Genomic DNA, 24450 nt, shown 5'->3' on the forward strand with positions numbered 1-24450 from the left:
ATGTAGATAGCTAAAATTTGAAATTAAAAGACAATAAGTTTCAAAGAACTGTTACAGCAGTGTCAATTTATTCTGCATCAACATTAAGATAATCATGCAGTTGAACTGTACAATCACAGGACATGGTGTGAACTCAGATGGTGCACAATGTTGGAAAGTTTCATTACAATTGTGTTCTTAAGCAAAATATAAATCTTTTGGAACATAATTATGAACATCTGTGCACATATTTACAGGCATTCACCTTGTACAAAACTTTGTTATAGTCTTTACATATTAATATATATAGAGAGAGACAATTTACATTGATATGTGCTGAATTCATCACATTACACCCGAAGGAATGTTTGTCAGTGTGTGGAAAATGTTAATTTGCAACATTTACAAACTGCTTCAATTCTACACATCTTGTGTAGTACATTTTTTGCTGTGGCCACTACTTTGCACATCAGGGCAAGGACTGTCCTTCGCCTTTTCGAATGGATAAGCTGGAGTGGGGTACGTGGTGTCAAATATAGTTGCTTTCTGTGTTCTTACATACACATACATGTAGCTTCACATAACAAGGACTGGCATACATGTGACTTTTGGCAGTGGTGCACAACTAGAATTCATTACGCACTAGTACTGCTAGGAGGGCAAAAGCAGCACTTGTGATGAAAGAAAACTAACAGCTGTCAACGATCATTATACATGTAATCTAATACAACACTGCATCTGCTTGGTTGGGATGGCCCTGTAGCTCATCTGGTACCAGCCTCACAGTTGAGCTCCTGGTTCCAATAAACTGCTAACAAGAAGACCCTGATCAAATCCTGGGAAGGGCATCTTGGTTGGGGCTGCACTAGTCCTGTCTTTCGGAAGGGACATAAAATAGGGGTCCCATGATATGGAACGCGCCTTGAGCGTGTTAAAGGGGAAGGGCTAGCAACCTCTCCCTGTAGTAAAGATATACATTGTACACTGCTACTGAAACAGCAAGGAAACTTGTGACACTACTAGTAGACACTACAAGGTGAACAACAACAATCTGCTTGGTAACCAATAGTGGTCTTCCAACATGTGAATCTGTGTTAGATCCCTCCGTAGCAGTAGGACTTGTGTATCTCCAGCTCCTTAGCTGAAGTGTACATTTTGTCACAGGCCTCGCACACATACGTGTCCATCCTGTGGTAGTCATGGGGGGATTCTCTGGACACTGGTCTGTTTCTGGTCTCTGCAACAAAACGAAAAATTATTCATGTAATAGGAAACAATGTTTGTTCTGTCTGATAATGCAACATTTGTTTTGGTAACAAAGACTTATTTCTTTTGCTAGCTTAATTATTTTGGGTGATAGTGTCAAAGGTGTTGATGAAATGTCAAAGTTCAAACATGACAGAACACAAACCTGACTTGTGACCTTTGCCCCCGCTGCCAGGTCTCCTGCCCTTGACCGGTGCCCCCCTCCCGATGGTGAAACTCTCCCTTGTGTCCATATCCATGTTCTTCTGTGGGGCGAATACTCCAGCCTGTGGAGGAAATACAGACTCGTTAATGACTGACCATGTAATTGTCAAGGCCAATTAGATCAACCCAGGTTTAATACAACGGTGGCCTCGTTGTGGTTCCATGACTTGCAAATAATGATTTATGGGGTCAGAAATTACCAGTGCAATGGCTGAATTGCTGCAGGGTTTACAATCACATAATACAGAACAGATACATATTTGCTCCACACTTGCACTTTTTGGAACTGTCGCAAGGGTCTGGGTGGCTGCCATTCGGCGCCAGCAGGTGACCTCAATACGACCTTCCCCAACCGAAGTCAGGTACCCATTCACACCTGGGTGGAGTGAGGAAAGTCGTGTAAAGTGCCTTTCCCAAGGGCACAACATCGGGGCACATTTAGAACCCAGGACCTCTTGGTTCTGTGCGAAACACTCTACCGATTGCGCCACATGATGCCACACAAATATCACACTCATGAAGGGTTTAAGATAGGGGGAAACAATGTGGAAAATGTTATTGAATCCCTCTATCGCAGGACAGAGTTAGCATTTTATGCTTACTAAAGTTACTATACATGTACATGTACATACCATGTGTTTCCATAACATAAACTCATCAAGATTGAATAAAGTGCCATACAGAGTATTCCACACACACTCTAACCCACCTGTTTCATCTTCTTGTAAGCATCTATTGCACTGACAGCAGGGCTGTGTGTGGCCGTCCCCCCTCCCCCTGTACTGCCAGCGCTCCCCACCCTCCGGTTAGAGCCGCCTGACGACTTCCCTGGGGGGCGTGGGGGGAGCCCCAGGGTGGAGATGGTGTCGTCCAGCGCCGGGCTGTAGCGCCGTGTCCTGTAAGCCGACAGCGGTCTCTTGTCAGAGTCAGAGAGGTCGGGATTGGAGCGAGAGTTTCTTAGCGGTGCCGGTGCGGGTCTGCATGCAGAGACAGACGGCTTAGACTTAATGGCGTGCATTTAACGTAGACCATGTACAGGTATATAGTAAGCAGGAAACTACATGAGAGGTCTAATGAAATACTGGAATCTTAAAGAGGGTCACATCATTATAAGATTATAAACTATACCGTAACCACAATATTTCAGGGATGGCTAAGGCTTAACGCCATGCATTACTTATGCCATGTACACGTCGTACATGTAGTATTAGCAGGAAAATACAGACAACTACAAATACTACAGTACAACTTACAATAGTGCTGTGTACCCGTGAACACTGAATACTATACCATCTACTGTCACAATGTATCAGAGTATCTTTCCTATTCAACTCATAAAAACATGCATATCTTTTATACATGGCACAGGAGCATTGATTGATACTATATGTATATACTGACGTATCCCATTCAGCAGCCCTCGGTGGCGTCTGCGGACTAGCACTGCCTCGTCTTGGTGTCTGTTCCAGGCCGTTCAGACTCTGGGACTTCCATAGACTCACCGGCTCTGTTAACTGGAGATACGATAGATCATATATGTCAGAAAAATCTGCTTAATTTAGAGTAGTATAGTCAGATACAAAATGAAAGGAAGAAAACCAGTTATACATAAGTCATTTAAATGCATGAGTTCAAGAAATTTACTGTTGTATTACCTGACACTCTGCACTGTTTTAAATTTCTTTTTAATGAAATATAAAAGTAACAAAGGAAGACAGAAAAGTGTAAGACCACAGAAAGCACAGCAAATGTTTGGGCAAGAATTGTCTTTATTGTTACAGCTCAGAAGTACAGGAGACTGACTTTATCATAACCATATACTATCCAGCCTTCTTCATTGAAATACATGTATACTGTTAGCAAAATAACACTAAGTCTTGTAATTAGCTAAAAACATAAAACTACCAGAATATTTGATGGTAGTACAGTAGATGATAGTGTAGTAATCTACATTAAGGTAATATTTTCTAACAAGGAGTTAAAAGTATTTAGGGACTGAGAAAGGATTGTCTGTTTGTCTGTCTGTCTGTCTGTCTGTCCGCCATCCTGGTTATTCTGTCACTGGTCCTTTGTCTGGTGAGACAGTCTTTCTGTCAGGGTCGGTCACTTAAAGATAACAAACCTGTTATAGCAACACAAAACAGCACAAGTAAAACAAAAATGAAACACACAATTAAAGGAGAATAACATATGAAGTTAGAATAACATGATACTGTCTGTATAAATGGCTGATAATTTTAAAATCAAGCTGGAAGGCAATAATCAAAAAGGGGCATTATACATACAGCTACATGTAGTGTGAAATATGCAGTGCTCTTACTACAGAATGCCAATGAGGGTGATGTGTTGGTTAAAGATATCCTTAGTGTTCTCTGTCCTACCTTCTTCTGTTGCTACATTATTCAGTCCCTTGCCATCTCTACAATAAAATTTCAAAGAAAGCTACTCAAATGATACACAGTTATTGTAGAATGATGCAAAATCATGGTAACAGTTTTTAAGGGTTCATAAATCTCACCCGTGTGTTGTGTCCTGTAGCTGGCTGTGCCTGTTTGAGTTTGGCGATGGAGTTGCGCAGACTCTGGTTCTGGTCCTGCAGCACCTGGATTCGGATGTTGTTGGCCGTCACCTGACGTTCCATATCTGTCAGGATGTCACCTGTGCCTGGAAGCATGATAACAGGATTAATCATAATTCATCCATATTGATGACTCTTTTACTGTGACTAAGAAAGCAAAGGCTCTTTCTGATTTGTGCAAATGCTGTCCCCATCAGAGATCTTCAAAGATCTAATACTAAGGTGATGCATATAATGAAAATGTCATAAAATAATTTTCATCTCAAACATAATGGTGCTCCATAAAAGGCTCCCTCCTGAGATGTCGCCCAAAACCTATCTTTAACTGCCATTCCATGTCCTAATACCACAGGTCGTCTTAATTTGCATATGCAATACAATACTGTAATTGCAGTATTTATTTTCCTGGGACTTGATTTCTAAGTAAAGCGTGTCATGATTCTGTGGCAAAGAGATCACTGCAAGAACCTAAAAAAATAGAAATACTGTGAACATTTCAAGATTTGTGGTAGTTGATTTTTGATGACACCTTAGGGTCGAGCCTAATAGTATACTTTATGTCACTTATTTTTGGAATAAGAGAACACATACTGAACTCACTTTCTGTGACCTGGGAGCTTGGTGGGCCGTGTAGGTCTGGATACTGCACCAATAATTTCTCTCTCTCCTGTGCCTCCTGTAACTGCTGCTTCATCTGATCAACACTGCCCTCTAGTGTCTGTAGCAGGTTCTGCAGGGAGGACTTCTCCTTGTTCAGGGATTCCATCAGCTCCTGTTTCAGTGTGGTACAATTAAATGGTATCAAACCCTTACTTTGTGAACATTTAACCACAGTTTGAATGGAAAAGACTTGACTGAAATGATAGAATATTGGAGGCTAAACTATGTGAATGCTCTAACTTGTCAAAAGTAAGAAACATATTTATGATGATTAACCATAATCAAGAGGTAGCAGCAAGCACAATGCATGACTTTGAATGTACATGAAAATTCTAACACCATCTTTATCAAGAGACAGTGCACTAGTGCATGTTCACAGTGCCCCTTTGAATGGCAAATTGTCACTTAATAGATTGTATATTCAAGTGTCTTTTTGTGTAAAACTTTCAAGGGCGGTATATTGAATAAAAGTCTTTTGTCAGTGCAATGTCATCGATCCTTTGCTGAGTGCAAGATGACATGAGTCTGAACTGTTAAAGCTCAGTTTCTTTTATATTCTGCGCCATGAGTGAGAAAAATTTCACCCAAACGTGCACGTCACACCACAATCGAAAACACTTACTACATGCTTTGCTGATTCCCTTTCTGAGTATACCTTGTAAGAAACCAATATGGACACACTATGTATTATAACAGCTTACAAATTTACTTGAAAAAATACAACACATTTCTCAGTGCCTGATAGTTTCAGTTGCTTTTCTTTCTCTATCCTATTAGTAATAAGTTCTAATCATAACACAATGAAATCATTCTAAAATACTTTAAACTTCAAATCCATTTGTCCCTCATTACCGGTACAAGCATTAAAACACAACAGAAGTATCATACTTTAACTCACCTTGCGTTCAGTGATTCCCAGTGTGGGATCCACTGAAACGCACAAGGTGAGTAGTACTGTCCCCTGGCTCCCGGGAATCGAACCTGGGCCGCCAGCACACAAACCCAAAGCATCACTACAAGGCTAAGACAAGTAAGAGGTCTGGACCAGTTAGACTGGTCAGTAAGTGGCGCTTGAACCACACTGTTACAATAGAATACCAACCTTCTGTGCCTGTAGTTCCTCCTGTGCCTGCTTCCTGTTGGCCTGTGCCTTGTCCAGCGCCTCCTGTAACTCCTCCTGACCCTCGTCCTGTTCGCTGACCGCTGTCCGCAGCTCCTCGCACTCCTGGTCAAGCTCGTCCAGCCGCTGGATCAGGCTGTCGTGTTTCGCCTGCATGGACTGAGGGCAACCGAGCGTAAATGTGTTTCTTCTTTTTATTGCTCCAATCTACGTACAGTAGTTTATAATTCTTGCAGTAACTTTATAATGTATAGATGTATCTATAATATAAACTATTCTTTTGTTGTGACCTGTTCTTAACCCAGTGGGTATATGTGTACAATAAAGGTCTTCATTCTTGGATTACATGTACTCTGTAATCAGACGATCTATAGGATGCAGTACTACTTTGCACCTGTAGGGGGCACTGCAGATAGTGTTGATGCATTTTTTTCATGTCACGACAGTACATAACTGAACTGTTAGCGATATCAATGTCCTAACAGTATCTATGATGTCATGGAGAGAAATATCCTGCATTAGCTTGCATATACAGTGTATATATAGTCTTCTAATATTTCTGTCATTCTTAGTAAATATGCAGAAAGATTATGAGGAAGTTCTACCTACCTGATCATGCTTCGCTAGGCTCCTGTTCTTGGCTTGCTCCTTGTTGAACTCCTTTTCTGTGTCGGTGAGTTTTGTCTGCACCTGTTGCAGCTGCTCCTGCACCTGGTGCAGCTGGTCTTGCACCTGCTCCACCTCTGACTTATTGGCCAGTCCGTCCTTCAGTTCGAGTAGGAGGGTTGATTTGGTCACCTCTGAAATAGATAAAGTAAGTAGAAAGGGTAATGTACAAGTAATTGTGATTTGCCTGATACTCAAAAAATATATGTGAATAAAATAGAAAAAATAGAATTAATAAAGGCAAAAAATTCTTCAAACTGTCCAACATATACTACTACAACAAAACAACGAAAGAAGACATGAACGTCTTTGTTTGTTTTGCATATCCCAGCTTCATGTTTTGTACATTAAGTACAGCCTTGAAGGTTTGGTCCACTCACACCAGGGAGGACCCCAGGCCTGATGAACAATTGGACCCAAGATGAACAATTGGAGATGTAGACCCTTAGCTTTATAACATTTACCAATTAAAGTTAAATTCATTGACTTGCATTTTTGTAAATACACAAAATTGTGGTGCATGAAATAATCAATGCTACCAGTGTGCTTCATAATCATAGTGGAAATTCTAATAAAAAAATTATAAAAAAACATTTACCCAGTTCCTTCATGGTATGCTCTTGTCTATCCAACTCTACTCTCATCCTCTCGACTCTCTCCTCTAACTCCTTCTTTCCAGCACTCAGTTCCTTGTTGATGTTGTTCAACCTTGCCAACGACTCTGCGCTCGCTTCCTCCACTTTCTTCATCTTTTCTTCCTTTTGTCTTAACTCTGCCCGTTGAACCTCCTGCTCTCTCCTCAACTCCCCGTCAAATCCATCTATTCTCTTCTGCAGTCTTGACTTCTCTCTTTCCGCTGCTGCGAGTTCTTCTTTCAGCGGGTTGATTTGTGACATCAAGTTTTCCAGGTGCTTGTTGATCCTTTGCATGTCTTTATTCTGTTCAGCTGTCCACCTGGAGACGTCTGCAGCCGACATTTCTGTCTCCAGGTGCTGCTGCGCCTTGTACGTCTTTAGCGACGAAGGAAGCCCCTGCGTTTGACAAACGTTTACCACGTTGTTTCCTACATCTACCAGATTCTGTTGTACTCTGTAACAGGCTTCACATGGAACGAACGCCGTCTCAAGAGTCTGACATGCCTTTGTACCGACGTCTCGAGCGAAGTCTAAAGGAGGAGAAGTTGAAGACAAGCATCCTTTACTTGTCATGGGTGTGTCGTGAAGACTTAAGTCTGTCAAGCTAAGTTCAGAAGTAGAGAAGACAGTGGAAGCTGACAGGTCTTTAACAGCGTTCTGTCTCTGTTGTTTGGACAGCGCTGCTTCGTATTTGGCTATCTTTCTGTCCTTGGTTTTGTTCTGGAAAACAAATGACACATTTTGACATACTGGACATCTAAGTTATTCTTATCAGCAGGTTTTGAATGAAAAATATGTTTATAGATTATGTACGTCACTGTGGGATAAGGTGTACACTTTTCTTATAAACCCATGATCAGCAGACTGACAAATAAGATAGCAAAAGGTGTAAATTATTTTGTCAATCCTTTGTCAGCTTTTGTCATAGACAAAGATTTGGGACAGTAAATTTCAAAGACGGTACAGTTTGTAAACAGTAGTCCTAGATACAAAAAATAATCTAGAAATATATACAAGAGCTGCAAAAACTATAACTACACAAAATCAAAAATCTAGAGAAAAATCTTTCAAAAGCCAGGTTCAAGTGGGAAGCCAAGCCTAATCTAATGTTTACTCCATCTTTTAATACAAATGTACCTCTGACTGTAGCTGTTGCACCATAGTGAAGAGCTGCACCATCTTGTTCCAGTACTTCTTGATGACGAGACCCAGAGACAGAGACGAGCTCAGGCCTACGGCAGTCTGGGGCCGACTCTGTCCGGCGTTCAGCATCACGTCAGCAAACCGAGAACAGCTCTGCATCAGGAGCATCAGTCTGGGGAAAGGATAGAGTAGAGGCATGTATCAATGCAGTTACATGATCTAAATGCTTAGCTCAAGCCTTGAATGTAAGGTTTGCTTTCCAACTTTTCTTTCGAACCCTTTTTATGAAAATTAATTTTGCAAAGCCAGGACTTTAGCAAATGAAAATGAATGCATGTAGAATAATGACATAATTAAAGACAAATTCACAGTCTCTTGAAAACAAAAATGTAAGAAATCCAACATTTTTAATCCTGGTTAACCTTGCTTCCAGCTAACAAACCTTGAACTTCGAGGGGAAAAAGCAACAACATAAGGATAAGGACTGTGTCTTATAAAAATAAAACCACACAAGCGCAATGCCATTAAAAGTTTCTCACCTGTCTATAACGAGTTCAAACAGCATGATGTGTGCGACCTGGTTGTCCTCCATGTCGTCCTGCTCCTCGCTGTACTGGAACCTCTGCAGCAGTTCCTCGATGTTGATGTCACACGAGATCTTGTCTGGGAACTTCCAGGAGGGGTATCTAAACAACACAGTATACGTACATGGTCAAACACAGTAGATATTTGTGTAGTATCACCAAACACAGTACATATTTGTGTGAAGATTCAGTAGATACTGAAAATAGGTACAGAAAATCTTCCTTTCATAGCACAGCTTGTACTTCATGATTCTAAGTCTAACCTACATTGTATCTAAACATAAAACTGGCATGTTTAATGCCATGAGGCAACTATCTGGCAACAAAACAACCAAACAAACACAAAAAATCAACCTTATTGACCTGACTGGCCCCACATACATGTACTAGTATGTGAGAAGGCAGTCATAGATGGCAGACTTTGCCCTGTTACCCATACTGATTTAACTTCCACAGGTTAAAATAGCAGTACATAAAATGTCATGTAGTATGTATATGCTGCATTGTGTATTTGTGGATTGTAAAAAAAAAAAAAAAAGACAAACAAACAAACACAAACGTACCTGACAGGCCCGACCCGTGAGAAGACCTCCATGACGGCTGCCTGCACGTCCAGCACATCGTTGTGCAGACTGTCCAGGCAGAACTGACTACCCAGGAGGTGAGCCATGCTGCTGGTCAAGATAACAACCTGGAACAGAGGAACGGACCTGTTACATCTGTATCTGTAGTAGAGCTGTGTACCTTTAGATTTTAGGTACAGGTACACGGGTTTAGGTACAGGTCTGGACCTGAACCTGTGCCTAAACTATTGTTTGAAAAATGGTAGATTTTCAATAAGGACAAGTTAGCATGTTTGAACCGGTAACAACATAATATTTAATTGTGCTAGGTATTATTTCTATGAAAACAGAGATGAAAAATTGACTCCAGCCTTGCAAATGTGTTTTATGTGCTGGAGTATAGTATAGATGTGGCTTTAGTGCACTGCCACGGTAATTTCATAGTAACTTTATCTGTCAAAGTGGCCATCCCCTGAGTCAGGCTTGACCTGATTAGTACCAGTCCAGTACCGGTCCACCAGGGTTCAGATATTTTGGACCTACCGGTACACGTACAGCACTATTCTGTAGTACTATTACGATAGGTTTGCATGTAAGACAGAAAATTGGGCGCATCCTTGTGGCAGTTGTACTAGTATGTGTGTATCAGTGTTTCATACAAAATTCTTTTGTCTTTTCACAAAGAACTTATGAGGTTACCTTGTAACAAAACAGCTATGTAAGACATCATTATCAACAGTCGATTCTGTCAAAATTGAACAACGGAAATATGACAGAAACACTAGCAAGAAGAATTGTCACTTGATGATAAGATTGGAATATGTGTACAATTCGAAACTATTGATATTAGTAGAACTTATAATTAATATCATCACACTACGTAATTTTGAAAAACTGACCCTCACACGACTATCTAATTCTTTCAATCTTTGACCTATGCTAAATCCAATGAAAAATTGTTTCCACACACACAAAAAACATCTGGATCTATCTGGAACTTGATACAAAGTTACACTAGTCACACAACATACAAAATATAACTCTAGGTTTATGCAGTCGTTACCAGTGGGTTTGAATTGTGAACATTGTTTTATGTAATATTTGTTGTTGTTGTTGTTGTTGTTGTCCTTGTTTAACGTCTATTATATCGCTAGACGTGGTCTCTTGGTGCTGTGTTACGCTTGGTTCAGATACGAGGGTGTTGTCTCTCTAGGTCTTTAACTCTTGGTCGCTTGTGCTTGCGTGCTGCTGGAAGTGTTTCTAGGAGAGCACATCGAGTCTGTGCGTGCTCTCAATGTACCGGGAGAGAGCTAAGTACATCTGCTTGTTGATTGTCTCAGGGAGGTCTTCTCTCATCCCGGCTAGAGTGACGATATCCGTGTCTCTGCATTCCTCTGCAATGTTGTATGTCTCGTATAAGTTCTCAGCTTCTAGCAGCATGTGTTGTCTTTCCTTTTCGTACCGAGGGCAGTGGTACAGGTAGTGTCTGGTGGTCTCCAGAGCACCGCAGTTTGGGCAGTTTGGTGAGACCTCTGGGTTCTTCCAGTTTTGGTAGGCGTTGAGTCTGGTGTGGCCACTCACTAGCTGATTGATGTTTACTTGTGTGTTTCTTCTTCCATGTGTCCTGCCTTTTTTCTTCATGTTAGTGGCGATTTTCTGCATGTGTTCACTTCTCATGTTCAGCTTCATCCTTCTGTTCCATCTCTCATGTGCTTGTGCTTCAATGTGCTTCATGGCTTGATGTTTTGTCCAAGATGTGTATTGGATGTTTGTAGCTTCGTCTGCTGCCAGTTTGGCTTCCTTGTCTGCAATCTCATTTCCAGGGATCCCCATGTGTCCCGGGCACCAGATGATCTGTATGGTGAGGCCTTGAAGTTTGAGTGCTCGTAGTTTGTTTCGGATGGTGTGTACCAGGCTGTTGTAGGCGTCCACTTGCTGTACTCCCATGACGCTCTCCACCGCAGCCTTGCAGTCGCAGAGTACGAGTACCTTAGATGTAGTGATTGTGGTTTGTCTTCTGATGATTGTGTTGATGGCCAGGTGAAGGCCTTCAAGTTCCCCTTCATAGTTGTTAGATTTGGCTGCTACAGATTTGCGTACTGCGAAAGGTTCAGTGACTCCCCATCTTTCATAGATGACTGCAGCACACCCTGTGGGCCCTGGGTTTCCTAGGGCTGAGCCATCTGTGAAGATGACGATTGTTGGTTCCTTGCTGTTTGAGATGTGTTGTAGAGTGTCCAGGATATCTTCTCGTGCCTTGTCTTTTCCCCCTGTGGTGTTAGTTGTTGTTGCGAATGTTCCAGTTATACTGCCCATGGTGAAAGGGCAGTCGTAGTATGGTTCTTTGTCTACGGTGGTTTCATCCATCTCTTCTTTCAGCTCGTTGAGTCTTGTCTGGAGTAGGTGGAGCGGGGATCCTGTCTGGGTTGTTGTTTTTTGAGTCTTCATGTGAGATATGGTGTCGTAGATGGGGTTTCCTGTGTGTTTTGAGGTCATTCTCAGGTACGCCTGGGCTTGTCTGCAACTGAGGTGGATGTCGATCGGTGGGATTCCTGTCAATGTCTCCAGGGCTTCATTGCTTGTTCTTTCGAGGCACCCGGTTGCTGCTATCAGTGCTTGTCTTTGTATGGGCGAGTAGGCCTTCTCCAGTTTGTCTTTGGCTGTGATTGTGCATTCCGAAGCATAGTCTAGGATGGGTCTGACCAGTGTTGTGTATAGCAGGATGTGGGCTTGTTGGTTTGGATTCTTCTTGGCTTGTGTGACTTTGCTTACGGCTTTCAGGGCCTTGAATGCTTTTGTCCGCGTTGTTGTGATGTGTTTGCTGAAGGTGAGTTGTTGGTCCAGGGTTACTCCTACCAGCTTGAAGTCATCTACCAGTTGTATGTTCTTGTTGTCAACTTTCAAGTCCTCAGTAGTGTTGTCTGCATGTGGAGGGGGGAAGATCATGGCTTTGGTTTTGCTCGGCTCAACCTTCATGTTCCATTGTGGGCACCAGTTTAGCATCACTTTAGAGATCCCTTCTTCTACGCATTTCCTCACTGCTTGGACGTCTTCTCCGGTCTTCCAGGCTGCGGCATCGTCTGCGTACTGGAAATTGTCGAGGTTGACGTCAGAGTATGCATCGGCTGTGTACAGGTTGCAGAGGGTTGTAGAGAGGACGGCTCCTTGTGGTATTCCAACTTTGCTCAGCTGTGGTTGTGTGGTAATGGTGTTGATCTTGTAGGTGGCTTCCCGGTCTTTGAGGAAGGAGCTAAGATAGCATAGCATCCTGCCTTTCACTCCTTTGTTGATAAGCTTGTATAGCAGGCCTTCCTGCCATACTCGGTCGAAGCAGGCCTCGTAGTCTGCAAATACAGCAACGGTAGTTTGGTTTAGCTTCCATCCTTCTTGTATGTTTTGTGTTAGTCTGAGGACTCCGTGAGGTGCACTTCTGTGTCTTCTGTAGGCTTCTTGAGTAGGTGCAAGGTGGTTGTTTACCTCTGTCCACCACGTAAGGCGGTTGTTGACTACCCGTTCCAGGATTTTGCCTATTACACTGGAGAGGGTGATGGGCCGGTATGATTTGATCAGGTTTCTGTATCTGTATCTGTATCTATATAGCCGGTATAACCGCCATCAGGCGTAACACACCAGCTTCGCAGGCACGCGGCGCGGCAGCAGCTGGTCATATTACACCGAACGGTCTGTTACACCTAGTCTTTGCATATCTGACTGCAACCGTTCTTTAACCGTTGTAGTTGTCTTTGCCGGGCTTTCGGATCAGAACTTTGGTATCTTGTTTCATTTGTTTTGGTAGCTCTCCTTGCTTCCATATACACTGAAACATGTGTAGTAGAGCTTCCGTCAGTCCTTCACCTGCTCTTTTGATCATGATAGGGAGGATCCCCTCCGCAGGACTGGGTGCAGAGTTGGCATTCATCTTATTGATTGCAGCTTGGATTTCCCCCAATATTCTTTATTGAAATATTTTCTTACTGGCCTGCGCCCCCCTCCCCACCTGTTGAACTTGACGATAGGATCACTCGAAGCGAAACGCCCTAACTCCACGCCTGGGCCAAATATCTCAACCAAAATTGACAAGATGATACATAAAACATTCATACAAACATAGATAGTCATACCTGCTCTAACAGAATGTCCAAAGTGTAGTTATTGGCGTGAAAACCTGGCGTTGTCAAGGATTGTTTACATCGGTAACGTCCATTTTGTCCGGTTCTGGAATCTCGGCCACTGCGCATCATCCTGCGCAAGTCTTAGTCTCGAAACGGACCCCAGAGGAAACTCTATTCTGCAAAATAAATTTAAAAAATAAATTTCTCTAGAGCATGAAGTTTTCCATGTTTTTATAGGACTGAAATAAATTATATCTATATGTAAATTCTCCTTTCTTTAAATTTAAAAGACCAACAAAAACAAATCAAAAAGGAACATTTTTCTCAATAAGCCACCTCACGGAGTCAGCGCCGCATGGAATTATGGGTGTAGGTCAAAGGTCAATGACCCTTCAGGTTGCAGAAAATACCCTTATAGGCTATAGGAATTTACATAGTGAGACGCTTCGACGCTTGCAAACTTATAGAAAGGTGCACAATTAGGGTGCCAGATTTTAATATGCTTGACTTCAAGGTTCAATCTGCAAAATATGTGCAAAATGAGGTTAAATTTGCCGGCTCGTTCTTTTTTAAGGCGACTTTGATATGACTAAAGCGGTCGTCGTCAGACTGACGGACGAACCAGCGACTGCAGCCGACTCACAGTAGTCGGGCGCTAACAATATTCAAGCGCGAATCCAACCCGACCGAACAAACATCGTAATTAAACTCGTACAGTCTCAAAACTGACGTATTCCTCTGCCATTCACCACAGTTTGAGCCTCGCTAACGTGCACAGAAGAAAAACTATGACCTTTTCGGGCAATGTGACGCACTACTTCGTACCCGAACTACAATCGGCGCCCATTAATACTGTGTTCTGCGGCCTTCAGAGGAACGCGCGAAATTCGAACCAAGCTTTCGCTATATTTTTGGCGACACCTCAAGGGCGAGCCAAATTGTTGTAGATGTTATGGAGTTTGATTGTGAGACAGGCTCGAAGGGCAGTCTTTGGGGCCACTGTGCTGTGGTTGGGTGTGAAAATGGTCGAGGAAGAGTGGAGAAATGGGAAGCCGAAGAGTGCGCCGCTCATCCAGGTTTTACTTTATTTATTTTTGCACACGGTGTTTTGTTTTGTTGAATTTGTGTTTTATTCATTCCATACCTCTTGTTCAAACCAACAAAATTAACACGTTCAAGCTAGTATTTGTTTGTTTCACCGCCATATGGCTTAACATAGCGCCGGCCGATAAGCACAAGTTGCGTAAGGTGCTGTGGGTTCCGATCCACTCACATCGGGTGGACCACTACTTTTATCAACATGTGTGGCCGGCTCTTGTCTACGTCTGTCCTAATAATTTTGTGGCTCTACGGAAATACCGGACCTACGGCTTACCGTTCTGCTAAGAAGGACTACAGCCATCACCAGTAACGTCGGATGCACAGATGGGGATTCGCACCCCGGCCACATCTACAACACCGCACATCATAAATCTTGTGGGTAAATAATTTGTATTTGGGCCATAGCATGGTGTCAGTCGCCGCTGTCAGATATGGTTTTATTTGAGTGAAACTTAAGTAATGCTTGAAGATAAATCTATGGTAGTGGATACATTTTTTTCAATGTATAGAATGCTGTACAGGAAGATGCACAAAAACAGATTTTACTTCAAGTAACTTGTATTTATTCCAAGCCATTGTGTCCTCAAATTAACACATAAATATGGCTAGGCCACTATCTATTATGTTCTTTGTGGCTTTGTTTCCTACTAAACATGTCCCCTTCCTTTTACAAGTGAACTGCTGTATACTAGCATTAGAAGATACTAAGCCCTTGCAAAATGTTGAATCTTAACACAGGCTACAAGCACAACAAGGGACGGTGCACATGCTCACCCCCCTTCATTCTGTGGACCTTTCCATCAGAGAAGAAGGACCCGATTGGGAGAAAACAGTGGACAAAGTTGGTTAACAGGAGAGACTGGAAGCCAAGCCAAAGGCAAGTACTCAGAAATAGAAATGTATAACTTGAGTACCTTCTATGAACAAAAATATATATCTGTATATATACATATATAATACCTACAAACCAGTCTCTACAAAGGAATACATTAAACAATACTGAACTTTAACACAAGAAGATTTACATGATAGAGCAACGAACTGTCATCAGGCCATTCAAGATATAAAGGAAGGGCAGTGTAACATCTGCAATCATTAAATATGTAGTTCTTTATACATATTCAGATACAATTGATTACTTTCCATCAATTTCATACAAAACACAAATTAATTCTGTCTAAAAACACAGATGCATTATACACAATCAATTTATGCGGGATATTGTCTAAAACTAATAGGGGTATTACATGGGTTGAAAGAATCATACATTTCGTGTCACTCATGCATAGTTCAGTGCATACATGGGTTTACAGCAATATTTTCTCATATGTTCTCTTTACAGGAAGTCGAGGATATGCTCCCTACATTTCCGTGAAGGAAAGCCAACGACAGCAAACCCACTCCCTACTGAACACCTTGGGTATGATGTCAAGCCGCCATCTACAAGAAAACCACCTGCAGTTCGACAGCTACTACAGAACCCATCTTCACATAAACAAGCAGCAAGTAGTGAAATCATTAGTGATCCTGTCAAACCTGAACATAGTGTTCAAGATGAACAATCTACAAGTTCTGTAAACCTTGACCATACCTATTATTCTGCATCTTCTACTCAGAATTTCAGTGAACACAGCTACTGTGAACAGAATTTCAGTGAACACAGCATTGTTTGCCAGAACTGTATCAAACTACAGCAGGAGAATGATAGGCTCAAAATTGAACTTGATCTGTTAAGAGGTGGGCACACCAAGAACAACAACAACACCCCAAACAAGCCTTCAAAAACCCTTACAAACAAACTCATCAACCGGTTCGTTAACACTGATAAAAAAGTATGTAGGAACACTGGTCTACAAACAATAGCAGTCCTAGAGGGCCTACATAAGTCTGTGGAAAAGAAGGCGAACGAACTAAGCTATTGGAAAGGAACAAAAGCTGTGCACATGAAGAAGGGGGTTAGAAAATTCACCAAGAGCCCCAAAAGGTTTGGACCAGCGCGCAAGTTACACAGTCGAGATGAACTCATCCTGGTCCTCATGAAACTCAGACTTGACGTAACAAACACACTGTTATGTGACATTTTCAATATATCCGAAGGACTCTGTTCTACAATCATCAACACATGGATTCCAATGCTAGCATCACATCTGAAGCCCCTCATCTTTTGGCCTGCAAAAGAAGCCATTCTACAACATATGCCCCCAGATCTCGGAAAGAAGTATCCTCAGCTAAGATGCACAATAGACTGTACTGAAATCTTCATACAGAAACCCAGACGCCTCGAGCTACAACAACTGACCTGGAGCGACTACAAGAAACACAACACTGCAAAGTATCTGATCGGCATTACTCCCAATGGCACCATATCCTTCCTATCAGAAGGGTATGGTGGAAGGTCTTCGGACAAAACCATCACAAAGGATTCAGGTTTCTTGGAACTGGTGGACCCGGGAGACGTCATCCTGGCAGACAGGGGTTTCACCATAGCAAGCGACCTGGTCCGGAAACAAGTCAAACTGGAAATTCCACCTCCTAGCTCTGGCTGGATCCAGCAGACTGCAGCAGCCGTTGCAAAAACGAAGAAAGTGGCCAATGCAAGAATTCATGTCGAAAGAGCAATAGGTAAGAATGGCAAATATCAGTTCAGTCAAGGTGGTTTTAAACACTCCCTGGTTCAATGAAGTATTTCAATCAAGTTTCAAGCCAATTATTAAAAGTAATATTTAAATTTTTTTCAGGGCGGATTAAATGGTTCGCAATCCTGCAGAACACCGTGCCAATCAACATGCTGCCACTACTAGATGATATTGTCGTTGTCTGTGCAGCACTCTCCAACCTGCGACCTCCATTGGTGGGAACATAATTGTACAGGTAAGCTGGATATTCATTTTTGACATTCATCACAATACCAGTCATCACTCAGATCATCTGTTTCAAATCCAACACACCCCCAGTGGAACCACCTGTTACATATGTCACAAGCGACACTGTTTTCATCTTCATCTTCAACATCATCAACACAGTCAGAATTACAAATTCCACAGAGGTAAATAGGCCCTGCTTTCTTCTTCTGCCGCGTAGCAGTCACTCTTCTTTTCTTCGCAGGCGGTGGTGCAGGTGGATCATCTCGGGATGTGGATTCAGGAGGGTGGACTGTGTCTGCAGGTGTGCTGACAGGATGTGCAGATTCTGGACAGTCAACATTACCTACATGAACAAATTTAAAGAAAAATATTATTGTATGAGCAAAAAGAAGCACATAAGACAATGGACTAGAGTTAGAGGGTGTTTTCATTCCCATGTACTATTACGCATAGCTTAGATTTTATTTCTCATGGGTTTTAAAAGATGTAATCTGTATACATCTAACCTGGAGTTTCATGGTCCTTGCTAGGAGATTGTGTATCCCCATGAAGACTTCCTGATGCATCAGTGGTATCTGTGTGAAGAAAAATATAGAAGGACTTAATTCTCAGTGTACACATAATCCCTCAATATGGTTGCACATGTATAATGCAATTGTGAAGCAAATATTCTCTATCACTCTTAGAATGTATGTATTACATAATACAACCAAGTAGTTAATACAATTAAACAATGTAATATAGCATATACTTTTAAACATTACTGCAGGAATATTATAAATGTAACATTTGTCTTAAGACTCCTCTTACTCTGAGAAGGATGTTGTAGTCCTGGACGTATCAACTGTTCAAAGACAACTGATGCAGCTGCGCGTAACTCCTCTTGATGTTTCTTGTCAGCTAGGACCCTCTCCAGGTAGTATCCGTGATTTGTGTAGACAAAGAAATCGCACCACTCAGTGTTTGTCACCATCATCTGCATCTGTACTTGACTGTAGTACCCATGCATGTGTCTTAGAGCTAGAGGCCCCTCCTTGTTCCGTAGGTAACTTGGCGGAATAGCTTTTGGGTCAGCCCAAGCTATTGAATATGGACACTTGATCTCAAGTAGACCATTTGGTGGCTCACAGCATTGGCATGTTACCAATCCATCTGGACTGGCCCCTATGTAAATCTGGTCTTTCAACACAAACAGTCCTGTCTCTTGGGCGGTGAGTCCTTTGTGTCCCGTGCTCCGCATAACTTTAATGTAGGCCTCTCTGGCTATTGGCTCCATACGCCGTCCAAACTTTATTGCATCTAAATCATCCTCTTGCACAGTTGTTTCCTTCTTGCGGCCGAGGATGCCATCTAAAATCCCCTGCGCAATGAGAGCATCACTTTGTACCTTTTTAGCCATAACCATTACTGACCGAGCCACGGAGGCTGTTACCCTGCCAATTCTTTGCTGTCTCCAGGTAGGATTACTTGACTGTTCCATTGTAGCTTCGACAAGGGCATTAACCTGTTCTGTGCTGAATGTGGGAAGGGTGGGTAGTTTTATCAGCTCAGAAAGTGGTAGTGGAACACTCTCACATGTCACCAAATCAATGACCTCTTCCACGTTAATGTCATCTTCCACTGGATAGGCATTTGTTGTTGTTGGCATTGCATACTTGAATGCACAAGCATCTTTGCTCGACACATACAAGTCTGACATCAACCCTTCTAGACTTGGGGGTGATGTATTTTTAGTAGGACTGAAGAGCCTTCGAGTGGGGGTGTTGATGGGCTGTTTTTTTTTACCTTTTGACCAGTTGGGGCTCCACCACTCCATGTTCTTGATCTTTTTGGCATCTGTGCTTCCACCCTTCTTTGGCTGTGGCCATTCTGCAGGTTTTGATGTGCAGGACTTGTTTGTTATGCCTTCTGTCCATGCATGGTCCATCTTGAATAGAACCCCTGCGACATGATTGCACGAGGATCCCAAGCTGTAAAAACGTAAAGGAAAGTCTGAGTACTATGAAACTTGCGTTTGTAAGAAATCATGATTTATATTATCAACTGAAAATGAAAGGAAAATGTAAGTAACTACTTCTAGAGCACTTCTTGCCATGCAGTCTAGGAAAATAATTCCATGTGATGATGCAGTACAAATTGTCAAGCACTTTTATTGTAATGGCTGAAATTGTCCAACATGCACTATGCAAGCAACTAATGTTTCTAAAACTAAAAGTAGTTAATAAAGCATTTATTAGTATGACACATATACATGTACATGTTTTACAATACATTCAGATATGTCAGTAAACTACTTTGTACACCATTCAATTACTTGCATTGTCCAAATATACAGTTCGACAATATTATAATTACCCAGCAAAACAGGAACAATAAGCTGTCCGGACTTTGCCAGTAGACTTTTGTAGTGCGACCCATACTTGATGAGGCTCGTCATTCTTTCTCTGCGATCGGGCACTAGTTGACTTTACAAAACACACATCGGAATCATCGCTAATGGGGTGATACAAGACTTCATGTATGAAGTTGGCATCGAAGTACGAAAAGGCTTTCCCGTCTTTGTAGTCACCCATAAGTCTCTTCCGTAGATCAACCTCACCACTTGCTACCAGGTATTCCGCCATATCTGCATACATGGTTGGAGGCCAGTGCTGCATCCCTTCTCCCTCGGTTTGCCACCCACTTTTCAGGTCTACTAGCGGGTCGGGGACTTTCTTGCCGTCAATGGTCAACAGAGATCTGTAGTCTTCACATCTAAACAAAACAGAAGAAGAAATAAAATAAGTATGGTAATTAATGAGGGAGGGGGGTAAAATATCCATGATGTCTCTACCAAAGACTATGTGGAAATCATCACCACAATGACAGTAAAAAGTGCAGTTAAGTGAACTCCTTATAATTTTCTCTTCTAGTACACGTGCGCCTTGAGTTCAGTGTGCGAAGGAGGCTTAAAGTAAGACTAAGAGTAAGGTATAAAGAGCAAGTAAGTAAGGTATAAAGAGGTATAAAGTAAGGTATAAAGAGTAAGTAAGTAAGGTATAAAGAGGTATAAAGAGGTATAAAGTAAGGTATAATTTACTATAAAGAGGGTATAGGCCTAGGGCCCTACGTGTACAACGCAAAGTTTCCCTGTACAATACGCCGCCGACTGCCTATAAACAGCCGTTGAGTTAGGCAGAAGGGTAAATCTAACGACCACAGAACATGTAGATATACCGAAAATGCACGTAGGACTTGCCACGAGGCCAAGGAAAAAATAATGCGTACCTCTTTTGTTGTTCTTCCTGGGGAGTCGGAACCAAAGGAGCGCGCATTACTGTAGCTCCGAAAGCCAGGGCCTTCAAAGAATTGACGTCTCCCGTCACTGGAAGTCCTCTTTCTCTCAAATACGCTACCAAACGGTCTTTGTGCCAAAGTTTGAAGTGATCCAACGTTGTTGTATCCCCCGTGTCTGTAGATGTGGACGGGACGCCAGCCATATTTGCACGAGGGACGCGAAGGGACCTTGACCTTTGACCGGACCACAATGCATTGCGCACCGCGCATGCGTAATTGAATCTGCGTTCGAACCGAGTGGCGGCCATCTTGGATGACATGTTGTGATCCGCCTCCAGCTGCGCACATGTGCTCTGGACTCATTTCGCTGTCATTCTTCTAATGCTCTTCTTTCCGTTCGCATTATGCCAGTCCTGTGCGCAGTCTATGGCTGCGGCCATAATAGTAAACGAGATAAAGGGTACAGCTATCACAGGATTCCGAAGATGATTGAATCCCAAGGAGAGAAAACAAGACTTCTTTCAGAAGAGAGACGACGGGTATGGCTGGCAAATATCAACCGGTCGCTAGCCGACCTGACGCCGTCCAAGTCTACATTCTCTCGAGTATGCAGTCTTCATTTCATCTCAGGTAAGACATGGAAGGGAGTGGGATTTCTGATGAAGTTCCCCCTGTTCTGTTACTAGTCTTAGTCATCTTTTCTGTTTACGGAATAATTTGGCGGGCTCATTCGCAAAGTTCGGCGGCATCTGTGTTGTTAGTGCCCGCCTGCCATTGTTCCCGCGCCCCGGGTGTTTTCCGTGCCCCCCAAAACATGGAGTAGGGTTGTATTCGGCCATTCTCTCTCCTTTTTTTAACATTAAGATTGCTGTTATTTTGTTTCAGTTACGCAAACTATGCCAGGTAATAATTTGTGTCGCCTTTTTATGTGTGTGGCAGGTAACGTTACACTGCAAGGTTTAAATATACCCATTACGTTATAGTTTTACGCTCCTTGTAAGCATGCATCCCGTTAGCTCAGTTGGTAGAGCGGAGCTCGCTAGTGGTGTTTACAGAAATGAACAGGACGTGAATGTTCGATCCCGGCCGGGATTAAACCTTTTTATTTTTTAGTAGAATCAAGAATTCTACCTCCATTCAAGTTTTCATTATATTAATTAATTAAGGCTATATTTTGCACGACTTTACAGGGCCAAGGTACTGTATGAGGGTTAGAGTTGACAGAGAAAATATTATGATAAGGTGTTATTTCAAGCTTATACAATGAAACATCCTGTCAATAGTCAAGTATAAAGAAAAATTCTTACTGACTCTAGTAAAAAGCATATTGACACTGACAGGAACATCATACCAATAGCCTGATTTTATTTATTTTTTCTATAGTGATTTTCCACTGCTAAAAGTCTCATTTCATTTCACTCTTTCAGGGAAACCGGCCAGTCTGTACTCATTTACAGACCCGGACTGGGCCCCAACTCAGCACCTCGGGCACAACAAAGTTGACATCACCCTAGGGGTGGCAAGGAGTGTCAGGGCTGCTGAAAGAAACAACAAACGAATAAAGATCGAAGAAGATGGATATTCAAGTATGTCCCTGATGTTTTTGAACAAAACTTTCTTATCTTAACTTGTCAATCAATGCTAGTTGGAACATTTGTTGTTTTTTTTCACGAAATTACATGTGATAAGATGTATTGGTTTATTTTATTTTATTTTCAGCTGGTGGCATTATTGATCCACCTAGCCCTGTAGTGCCAAACATACATGTAGCAGCAAAGTGTGATGCAGGATGTCAGACAGAACTGACAGGAGAAGATATTGACAGGATGCAGTGCACAGTCCAGTATCTCACCGAACAACAAGACAACCTAAAGACACAGCTCCTATCACTCCAGATAAATGAGAATAGTTTTAGTAATAGGGGAGATGATAAGGTTAGATTCTATTCTGGTTTACCCAACTTTCTCATCTTGATGAATGTTTTCCAGCTTGTTGTGTCCCATGTCAAGTGTACATCACAAAATGTTATCTCACCTTTTCAACAATTCATTTTAGTTTTGATGAGGCTAAGGCTTTCACTCTCTCTTCAAGATATTTCCTATCGATTCGGTATATCACTGTCAACTTCATGCAGAATTTTTGACAAATGGATTACAGCAATGAATAACCGTCTCAGTTTTCTGATCCTGTGGCCCCAGCGTACAGAACTAAGAAAAACCATGCCCCTTGTTTTTAAGAAAAATTTTGGTAACAGTGTATCTGTAATAATTGATTGCTTTGAAATTTTCATTGATCGCCCTTCCAGTTTGATCGCTCGAGCAATGACATGGTCAAATTATAAACATCATAACACTGTTAAATTTCTAATTGGCATTTCTCCACAAGGTTGTATATCTTTTATATCTAAGGCATGGGGGGGAAGGGTGAGTGATAAGTATTTAACTGAAAACTGTGGGATTTTAAAAAAGTTATTACCTGGGGATATTGTTTTAGCAGATAGGGGGTTTAATATAGCAGATAGTGTAGCATTCGAAGGGGCAAAACTGTACATACCAGCATTTACTAAAGGTAAAAAGCAATTATCCGCTTTAGAAGTAGAAACAACTCGTAAGATAGCTAATGTCAGAATTCATGTAGAACGTGTTATAGGTCTTGTTAGAAGAAAATATACAATTTTGCAAAGTACCCTACCCATCCCCTTAGTAAAATCTAAACCAAACGATGCTCTAGCACCTATAGATAAGATCACCAGAGTATGCTGTGCTCTAACAAACTTGTCAGACTCTATTGTACTTTCTTAACTTGATAGATAATGGCTGTTTGCTTTATGTTCATCTGAAAATCCACGCTTTGTTATCACTCTGACATATTACAGTAGGGTTGACGATATTTATTGTATAAGTATTCCTGGGCATTGCAATACTTGCCTAATAATGAAGACATACAAACATGTATGGTTTTGAAATACACCTGATGTATGATGCTATATATTGTTTCAATATTTCCTGACTTTACAATACTTGATAACCAGTGAAGACAACAAACATGTGGTTTTGAAATACATCACTATATGATGCTATCCATTGTTTGAATACTTCTGGTCATCGGACAATACTAACCTGTATAAGTGATTTTATCTGTTGTATTTCTGAGACAATACTGGCTTAATAGTGAAGATATTCAAACTTGTATCACTGTATAAGCAAGTGATGCTATCTGTTGCATCAATATTTCTTGAACAAAACTTGTTTGATAGTGAAGACATACAAACTTGTATGGATTCTGAATACATGTGCAATGTTTTGTATCACAATATTTATGTTTTTTATTGCATAAATATTTCTGGGCATTGCAATACTGTACTTGCTTCAGACTGAAGTCAAGTTTTTCAATGAAAGTTATACTTTTGATGAACCTTTGAAGATAACATTTATTATTTATTTCTTCATTTCACCCTGATGACTCAGTTTTGGAGAACCACTTGCCAACAATTTCAGGGAGAATTGCCTTATCAAAGAACTTCTTAGATTTTAAGGTCATGTTACTCCAAAACTCTGCATTAGGCAGGATTCTCTCTATATACACCCCCTTCTTGGTCCATACTACAAAATCACAGTATTCTACATCACTGACGTCAGCATATATTAGCATATATTTTTCCAGTAGCACGTTTTAGGGCGCGCGTCAAACGAATGCAAG

At 41.7% G+C, this 24450-nt stretch overlaps 4 protein-coding genes across 5 annotated transcripts; 2 read left to right on the top strand and 2 right to left on the bottom strand.

The window, feature by feature from the left end:
* Nucleotides 1–51: 51 nt before the first annotated feature.
* On the bottom strand, nucleotides 52–13654 carry LOC136448307 (coiled-coil domain-containing protein 157-like). 2 transcript variants are annotated; one of them, XM_066447709.1, is made up of 13 exons: nucleotides 13520–13654; nucleotides 9399–9526; nucleotides 8791–8937; nucleotides 8246–8423; nucleotides 7072–7828; nucleotides 6417–6607; nucleotides 5790–5966; nucleotides 4628–4799; nucleotides 3968–4113; nucleotides 2851–2963; nucleotides 2159–2345; nucleotides 1391–1511; nucleotides 52–1216 (listed from the first exon to the last, which is right to left on the bottom strand). In XM_066447709.1, the coding sequence occupies exons 1-13, from the start codon at nucleotides 13637–13639 to the stop codon at nucleotides 1074–1076; spliced, it is 2580 nt and encodes an 859-aa protein (XP_066303806.1). In that variant the 5' UTR covers nucleotides 13640–13654; the 3' UTR covers nucleotides 52–1073. The 2 variants fall into 2 exon arrangements, with proteins under 2 accessions (XP_066303806.1, XP_066303799.1); XM_066447702.1 differs by having other exon boundaries at nucleotides 2159–2426.
* Nucleotides 13655–15021: 1367 nt separating this feature from the next.
* On the bottom strand, nucleotides 15022–21017 carry LOC136448347 (uncharacterized). Its single transcript, XM_066447761.1, has 5 exons — nucleotides 20743–21017; nucleotides 19831–20229; nucleotides 18286–19445; nucleotides 17982–18050; nucleotides 15022–17818 (listed from the first exon to the last, which is right to left on the bottom strand). The coding sequence occupies exons 1-5, from the start codon at nucleotides 20952–20954 to the stop codon at nucleotides 17496–17498; spliced, it is 2163 nt and encodes a 720-aa protein (XP_066303858.1). The 5' UTR covers nucleotides 20955–21017; the 3' UTR covers nucleotides 15022–17495.
* LOC136448364 (uncharacterized) lies at nucleotides 15960–18086 on the top strand. The gene is made up of 3 exons (XM_066447785.1): nucleotides 15960–17233; nucleotides 17350–17482; nucleotides 17717–18086. Exons 1-2 carry the CDS (start codon nucleotides 16555–16557, stop codon nucleotides 17472–17474), a joined length of 804 nt encoding a protein of 267 aa, XP_066303882.1. The 5' UTR covers nucleotides 15960–16554; the 3' UTR covers nucleotides 17475–17482; nucleotides 17717–18086.
* A 24-nt stretch (nucleotides 21018–21041) lies between the features above and the next one.
* On the top strand, nucleotides 21042–24165 carry LOC136448356 (uncharacterized). The gene is made up of 3 exons (XM_066447773.1): nucleotides 21042–21381; nucleotides 22179–22337; nucleotides 22471–24165. The coding sequence occupies exons 1-3, from the start codon at nucleotides 21156–21158 to the stop codon at nucleotides 23550–23552; spliced, it is 1467 nt and encodes a 488-aa protein (XP_066303870.1). The 5' UTR covers nucleotides 21042–21155; the 3' UTR covers nucleotides 23553–24165.
* The last annotated feature ends 285 nt before the right edge of the window (nucleotides 24166–24450 follow it).

The sequence above is a fragment of the Branchiostoma lanceolatum genome, chromosome 1 (assembly GCF_035083965.1).
Source record: "Branchiostoma lanceolatum isolate klBraLanc5 chromosome 1, klBraLanc5.hap2, whole genome shotgun sequence".
NCBI classification, from domain to species: Eukaryota; Metazoa; Chordata; class Leptocardii; order Amphioxiformes; family Branchiostomatidae; genus Branchiostoma; species Branchiostoma lanceolatum.

What these genes read in the sequence shown, in the direction of transcription:
- LOC136448356 (XM_066447773.1), top strand. Translation starts at nt 21,156, where the DNA reads ATGCCAGTCCTGTGCGCAGTCTATGGCTGCGGCCATAATAGTAAACGA. An exon ending in CAGTCTTCATTTCATCTCAG is followed by an intron (nt 21,382 to 22,178) that starts GTAAGACATGGA and finishes TCACTCTTTCAG; the next exon opens with GGAAACCGGCCAGTCTGTAC. An exon ending in CGAAGAAGATGGATATTCAA is followed by an intron (nt 22,338 to 22,470) that starts GTATGTCCCTGA and finishes TTTTATTTTCAG; the next exon opens with CTGGTGGCATTATTGATCCA.
- LOC136448347 (XM_066447761.1), bottom strand. Translation starts at nt 20,954, where the DNA reads ATGGCTGGCGTCCCGTCCACATCTACAGACACGGGGGATACAACAACG. An exon ending in CAGGAAGAACAACAAAAGAG is followed by an intron (nt 20,230 to 20,742) that starts GTACGCATTATT and finishes TGTTTTGTTTAG; the next exon opens with ATGTGAAGACTACAGATCTC. An exon ending in ACTACAACATCCTTCTCAGA is followed by an intron (nt 18,051 to 18,285) that starts GTAAGAGGAGTC and finishes TTCTTCACACAG; the next exon opens with ATACCACTGATGCATCAGGA.
- LOC136448364 (XM_066447785.1), top strand. Translation starts at nt 16,555, where the DNA reads ATGAAGAAGGGGGTTAGAAAATTCACCAAGAGCCCCAAAAGGTTTGGA. An exon ending in TCATGTCGAAAGAGCAATAG is followed by an intron (nt 17,234 to 17,349) that starts GTAAGAATGGCA and finishes AATTTTTTTCAG; the next exon opens with GGCGGATTAAATGGTTCGCA.
- LOC136448307 (XM_066447702.1), bottom strand. Translation starts at nt 13,639, where the DNA reads ATGATGCGCAGTGGCCGAGATTCCAGAACCGGACAAAATGGACGTTAC. An exon ending in TCACGGGTCGGGCCTGTCAG is followed by an intron (nt 8,938 to 9,398) that starts GTACGTTTGTGT and finishes TGTGTTGTTTAG; the next exon opens with ATACCCCTCCTGGAAGTTCC. An exon ending in GGGCAAAGGTCACAAGTCAG is followed by an intron (nt 1,217 to 1,390) that starts GTTTGTGTTCTG and finishes GTTTTGTTGCAG; the next exon opens with AGACCAGAAACAGACCAGTG.